The following is a 6,681-nucleotide window of genomic DNA, read 5'->3' as shown; positions in this document are numbered from 1 at the left end:
TAATGGTCGATGAATGAATTGCAATACTATGAATTTCCAACGATCTATATACAGATTTCGATTTATAAATTAACTATGCACGATATATTCCGTTTTGGTTATTGTGTTTTTTCTTCTCGCAGATTCCAGTTCACACACTTGTTTAAAAAATCTCCCTCTTTCTCTCTCTTATTAATTTTTTTCTCTCCTGCTGTGCTGTCGATTATTTTATACCATAGAGATTTGTTGAGTTTATTAATTGAACATTATATTACGACGGTATTAAACATGATGTAAAATTAATAAATAATGTTCAAGATAAGATTTAGGATCATGATTATGTGCCGCTTTGATTCGTAGGTACCTATAGCAGCTATAATTATGATGAAATTAGTTTTCCTTAAACTTAAACAACCGAACTTCGTAGTTTTTTTCCATTATCATATTCATCCCCAGATTAGAAAAATTTTCGTTGTACAATTACCAGCTCGACCTTTATCTACACTGATATGATAATTGGCATGATACATTATGCGTTGGTTGAATTTTGATTTTGTTTTATTTAGTTTTTTGCTCTCTTTCTTTTCGCCGCACTGTTAGCCTACTGTGCTGTACTGTGTGATATTAATTGAAAAATTTATGCAATGAGAAGATAGTATCCAAATTACACGTAATTATAATGCATGTATGTAATATTCGATTCTACGATTGAATTCAAATTAACGACGTCTTGTTAATTGAATAACGATTACGCAGGAAATGCATGAATTGTTTTTTTTTAATTCGGTCGTTTTTCATGTACCATGGTAATATATGATGATATAATATGAATGGATCAGAACATACGAATTATTTATCTGATTTACGTTTTATTAATCTTTTTTTTGGGGGGGTATATAATTATGTGTAATGTAGTCATTAAAAACGGGGCACGTGTTTTGTTTAATTGAAAAATTTTTTTAAACAATGCCGAAACGCATCAAGAAAGATTCCGTTGCACGGTGCGCGCTCGACTCCCTTGGGATCGTTTTCCTCCACTTCGTCATTATTCGTGTTTCCGCCCTCACTCCGCCCTTTTTCAAGCCCTCCTCCAATCACTGGCTGGTATTAGTATCACCCTACAAAAGGACCACGTTATCTTTCCCTGCAAATACCTAACAATTCATCTCGGCTACTATCGAAATTTTTGAAAATGGGCGGGACCGACACGCCCACCTTCCTCCCATTGGGTTAAACGATTATTTTTGGGGGCGTGGCCGACACGCCCACTATATTATACCTCATTAAATACTATACAAGCGAAATCCTGCGCGCGCAAAAATTTACTATTATATTATTCCTTATATACCTATATCTCTATGCTATATAACATTTATGAAGAAGAGTACGAAGGTCTCTCTTTTTTTTTCTTCCATCTTGCACCTCAGTAACCCGCATCTATTTTTATATACTTATACGGAATATTTACCGAGAAAGGATTCTGACAAAGATGATGATTTTTTTATTTTATTCCAGTTTTTTTAAACCTAATCTATTTTTACACACACTCCTAATTATACGTGAAAATCTACTCCCGTTCAGTGTCATCTTTTAATTAAAAAAAATAGTTTGCTTTATGAAACGGAATCGTAACGATAAATTTGATGGAATAAAATTTATTTTATAGGTATATATTTTGGATTTTTTTTTTTTTTTATTACCATGTAACACGAACGGTGTTTATAAATCGTGCCGCACTTTGACTTTAATATAATATATTGTTATAAAATATTTTTGAACCAACATTGTGTTTCGTATATTATTATTATTATTATTATTATTATATGTTCGTGTATATACTCATGCGGTATAAAGTGTGCTGCGGTATATAAACGGTATATTGTAACTTTCATCATGTAGCTGTTGCAGACTAAACAAATGCAAGTTTTTAATAATATTTGCAGAGTGTATATAGGAGACGCTTATATACATACGCATGTATATGTATGTATTATAAAGGAAAAGATTGTATATAACACCGTGGGCTGTTGAAACATGAAGTTTAGTAACGAGCCATATAAGAAGCAGGTACATTTTCTACAGCGTTCACAAGTAAAAGGAACTCTTGGTATGGCTGTATATTCCTTATATACCTATGAAAATGCCACCTATACAATATTTTATAACAGGAAAATCGCTTCCAGATGTGTCGAAGCATTCATTATGTAGTTTTCTCATGTATACATGTACACAACGTGCAGTGCACTGCCTGCAGTATTTTGTCCTCCAAAATATCTTCGAATATTTCTGTGATTTTTCTCAGGATATTTATTCCCACGACTACCTGTATATGTAGTTTTGAAAGCGGTTATGGGAATTGCAGAAAAGGCAAGTGCAATTACTATGCCGGCACACGAATATTTTGTAACCCATGAATTTTTCACGCGCATAGTATATGTATGTATATGTAGGTAATTACAACAAGGTAAAAGTACGATGCTGTAGCTCAAGTGGCTGGGAAAATCTTACGCCGACTATATACGTCTTGTATAGCTAATTCGTTATACTATAGAGATATCATAAAAGTTGAAAATTATACCTACCTTCAATGCCCACCCCTACCCATTTTAGAGAGCTTTTTTCTTTTCTGCTTCTCGTTCATGCATATCCAATTTATTCCTGTAGATTATTGGTATTGTTATTAGTTTTTTTTGTCTGGTTTTGATTTTGTTAAATACAAGAAATATTTTTATGAAAAATTTTTGAATTGATAGAAAGAGAAATAATTGTTTTCTCTGTTTTCAATTTGTGTATACGATTTGAAAAGGTTGATGCGGTGAAGAAATTAGTAGGTAATTCTTGAGATCACTTTTTTACCGACATAATCATGTTCTATATATATTGTATTTCCGTTCTGCAAATTACATTATCGACGTACGCTGGAGAAGCAAAAGCTTCAAGTAGCATGTAGCTTGCGAGCTTAATCCGCTTGTTATGACAGATGGTAACAGATGTCAACAGATGTCAAAAAAACGTCAACAGATGTCAACACATATCAATCGTCAATTTCAGTCACAACGTTTTCCATATGTATATTTTGTAAACAATTATTAAGAAGGCATGTTTTTTAGGATTTCGTCTAAAGAAAGACTAGTGAGGATCTAATAGCCTTATTTAAATTTCAGGCAAACATTTTTATTCTAAAAATATCAACTGGTATAAAGACAACAACAAAGTTACCAATGTTTTAACCTAGAATAATCGACACAATTTCGTTCTGACAGTTCGTGTTAGCTCTATTTATTTCCAATCATTGTTTACGCTGAATAGTTCAGCTGAAGTCGAACCGCAACATGACCGATAAGCAAAAGGTACTGGTTTGCGGTGACGTGAAAGGAAACTTCAAAGCCTTGTTCTCAAAAATTGAAACGATAAATAAAAAATCTGGACCCTTTGATTTTCTGCTTTGTGTTGGCGACTTTTTTGGTAAAAGCAATATCGAGCTGGAACCATACAAAAATGGGATGCGCCACATCTCTGTACCGACATATATTATCGGCCCTAATACAGAAGCAGAGATTAAACACTATCCCGATATAGATGGGTGTGAAATATGCCCAAATCTCACTTATCTTGGCAGACGTGGACTTTATAATTCTTCTTCAGGACTAAAGATAGCCTATGTCAGTGGCATTGAGAACTCTGATGCTCAAGTTGATTCTAACGCTTATAATTTCAATCAAAACGATGTATCGGCAATAAGAGATATTTGCCTCAAAGGACAGCCCAGTTTCAGAGGCGTAGATGTACTCCTGAGCTCACCGTGGCCACAAGATATCACCAATCATGACCCCAATGAACCACAGTTCAAATATCAAGGTTCTAAGTTAATTGCATGGCTTGCTGCTCACATCAAACCAAGATACCATATCAGTGGTCTTGAAGACATACATTATGAGAGACCTCCATACAGGTGAACTTGCTAATTATTTTTTTTTATTAAATGTTAAGAATCGGCAATGATTGATTGTTTTGTATAAGTAATATTTGTCCGTCATTCCAGAAATCAAGCACCGAATGGAGACAGCATCGAAATAGCTTCGAGGTTTATTGCTCTAGCTTTTGTGAATAATACGCAGAAAAAAAAATGGCTGTATGCATTGAATCTGACACCTGTAGACCGCACACGTCTCTGCGACTTGGCACAACGTACAACAGATGAAACGCAAAGTCCGTATCCATTATCTTTGCTGAATTCTCAGCACTCAAATCAAACAGATGAAGGAAAGAATACCCAATTCTTTTATGACATGGATTCCAAAGATCACAATAAAAGATCTAAGAATCGTGAAGGCTTTCAGAAAAGACCAAGGCCTGAATTTGATCAAGCTAAGTGCTGGTTTTGCCTCTCTAGCCCCGATGTATCTAAACATTTAGTTATTTCTGTTGGCACCGAGATCTACCTCGCCCTGGCAAAGGGAGGGTTGGTCGAAGACCATCTTTTGATATTGCCCATCACTCATCACGCAAGTTTATCGATTCTCCCTGAGACTGTGGCCAAAGAAATGAAAGCATATAAAAAAGCCATCACCAAATACTATGCTAGCACGGACAGAGTACCTGTATTTTTTGAAAGGAATTACAAAACTTCACATTGTCAACTCCAGGCTGTTCCCGTTCACAAAAACCAAGAGCCTACTTTGAGAGAAGCTTTTGAAGTAGGTTGAGAAGTGAAAAAATTGACTTGACGTCCTGTTTACTGAATGATTAAACGCCGTTGTTATCGTTGCAGGAATTGTCACAGAGTAATAATTTCCAGCTAGACGAACTGCCACCACGAAGTCAGCTGGAGCAGATAGCCCCAGCTGGGACACCCTACTTCTACGTCGAATTACCAAATGGTGAGATGCTATATCATAGGATTCGGAAAAGCTTTCCCATCCAATTTGGTCGTGAAGTTTTGGCGAGCGATCGAATACTGGATATGAGTGATCGTGTAGACTGGAAAGACTGCCAGTTGGACAAGGAAGAAGAAACTGAATTAGCTAAGAAAATCAGAAACCAGTTTCAGCAGTATGATCCAGCGGCTTAAATAGTCGTAATCGTCTTCCAAACGCAACATACGTATATTTTCGTACTGTAAATACATTAAATGTTACAAAATCAAGCGTAAGTGCATACTCAATCGACCGGTACACCCTTTCGATCACTATTGAGATTCGGTTTCGCCCTTGGTTTCATGCTGGTAGCGTAATTCGTACTGCTCTGGAGTTGAAATAGGGTTCAAATTGAACTGTTTCATCTGGACAGCGATATCGAACAAATAATCGTAGCACTCCGTCCTATTGACCAAGTAAAAAGTATATGTTGACTATTTTTTCAAATTAGAATACTCCACACTATATGAAGCTTATTTAAATTTTTTTTACATGGTCTTAGCCTGCTGCCAGCTGTCACCCCAGACGTAAACGCCATGTCTTCTGACCAGAATTGCGCTCGTCTCGGGATATTCTGCAATTATCTCCGCCATACGTTCCTTCAGATCCTCTTCAAACGGCGTATTTTCTATTATCGGCACAACCAATTCTTCGTCATAACGGTAGGCTCGTCCTAATTTTTGGTTTCGTATTCCTAAAATCCAGTATTTAAAATAATCAAAGTTCTTCAAAAATATCGTCTGATGCAGTTAGAAATCACCTTTTATCATCTCGAGATGTGTCACTCTGAATTCCTTTCCAGGCCACAGTAGAGTTACCATTACCGCAAATTTAGAATGAGTATGAATAACTGCCCCTGCATTTCTAGCAGTATATGCGCACATGAACAACGGTGTACATTGGGATGGTTTCAGCTTTTTTTCAGCAGGTGGGGTCTCTTTAACCGTTCCATTAATGTCATGAACAAACATTTCATCGGGACATATACGTTCCTTCTGAACTCCTGAAGGTGCAATGTAGATCTTTTCACTATTGGGAAAAAAAAATGTACATCTAATTAGAATATTTGCTTAACCGATGAAATTTGACAGAATGATTATTGTGCTTTCACAATAATGGTATTTACTGTTCTTTTATAGAAATGCCTCCTCCCGTTCCTGTAACCCATCCAAGGTGATAGAATTGTCTGCATAATTCAGGAATCAAGTTACGCGGGTGCTCCTGAAATATAATTTTAAACAAATATCCAGGTTTGGTTGTTATTTTGATAAAAGTGAATAATGGATTAGCTTTCAAGACAACCATAATAGTAGCATCGTATTATACCTTGGGATAATTTTCATCGTAAAATGACATGACGAAGCTATAATTTTTCTTTAGTAGAAATACAATGCTCCTTCAAAACTGACTGTCAGAAACAAACTGAATAATAAATATGTCTGTAGCTGGTAAGCACTTTCGTACTAATGACTGATAAGAGTTTGCTTATCTTCGAAACAAGATAGAAGTTAAATTTTACGAAATACAGCTGCAAAGACACAGATTTCTTGGGGTCGTAAGCCACAAGTCATCTTGTGGCCCAGTTCTGATTGGATTAAATTAGGCTGATGTGAGCAAATATACTGCTTCAAATCAAAATATGGATTGACAGCTGAGTTATGTCATTTTCATATCACGTCGTTTGGAAATTTCATTATCTCAGCCAAATAATACAGGTAGATGCTACTCAAAGGGGTTGTAGGTTGAGTTATATTTTTCAATTATAATGATTAATAAGGTGATGAGG

At 35.8% G+C, this 6,681-nt stretch overlaps 2 protein-coding genes across 2 annotated transcripts; one reads left to right on the top strand and one right to left on the bottom strand.

The window, feature by feature from the left end:
• The first annotated feature begins 3,002 nt into the window (after nt 1-3,002).
• Nucleotides 3,003-5,125, top strand: LOC105690742 (CWF19-like protein 1). The gene is made up of 3 exons (XM_012408814.3): nt 3,003-3,931; nt 4,022-4,676; nt 4,751-5,125. The coding sequence occupies exons 1-3, from the start codon at nt 3,312-3,314 to the stop codon at nt 5,048-5,050; spliced, it is 1,575 nt and encodes a 524-aa protein (XP_012264237.2). The 5' UTR covers nt 3,003-3,311; the 3' UTR covers nt 5,051-5,125.
• Nucleotides 5,066-6,397, bottom strand: LOC105690743 (probable methylthioribulose-1-phosphate dehydratase). The gene is made up of 5 exons (XM_012408816.3): nt 6,222-6,397; nt 6,022-6,116; nt 5,656-5,924; nt 5,388-5,589; nt 5,066-5,300 (listed from the first exon to the last, which is right to left on the bottom strand). The coding sequence occupies exons 1-5, from the start codon at nt 6,249-6,251 to the stop codon at nt 5,168-5,170; spliced, it is 729 nt and encodes a 242-aa protein (XP_012264239.1). The 5' UTR covers nt 6,252-6,397; the 3' UTR covers nt 5,066-5,167.
• Nucleotides 6,398-6,681: the final 284 nt, after the last annotated feature.

Source organism: Athalia rosae, chromosome 6, assembly GCF_917208135.1.
Source record: "Athalia rosae chromosome 6, iyAthRosa1.1, whole genome shotgun sequence".
Lineage (NCBI taxonomy): Eukaryota > Metazoa > Arthropoda > Insecta > Hymenoptera > Athaliidae > Athalia > Athalia rosae.
This window is presented reverse-complemented; position numbering and strand designations above follow the sequence as displayed.

Bases quoted from the DNA above. Each gene is read 5' to 3' on its own strand.
- LOC105690742 (XM_012408814.3), top strand. From the start codon at position 3,312: ATGACCGATAAGCAAAAGGTACTGGTTTGCGGTGACGTGAAAGGAAAC. The intron at 3,932-4,021 runs GTGAACTTGCTA...CCGTCATTCCAG, and splicing joins TATGAGAGACCTCCATACAG to AAATCAAGCACCGAATGGAG. The intron at 4,677-4,750 runs GTAGGTTGAGAA...TTATCGTTGCAG, and splicing joins CTTTGAGAGAAGCTTTTGAA to GAATTGTCACAGAGTAATAA.
- LOC105690743 (XM_012408816.3), bottom strand. From the start codon at position 6,251: ATGTCATTTTACGATGAAAATTATCCCAAG. The intron at 6,117-6,221 runs GTATAATACGAT...ATTATATTTCAG, and splicing joins ACGATGAAAATTATCCCAAG to GAGCACCCGCGTAACTTGAT. The intron at 5,301-5,387 runs GTAAAAAAAATT...CTTGGTCAATAG, and splicing joins TGGCAGCAGGCTAAGACCAT to GACGGAGTGCTACGATTATT.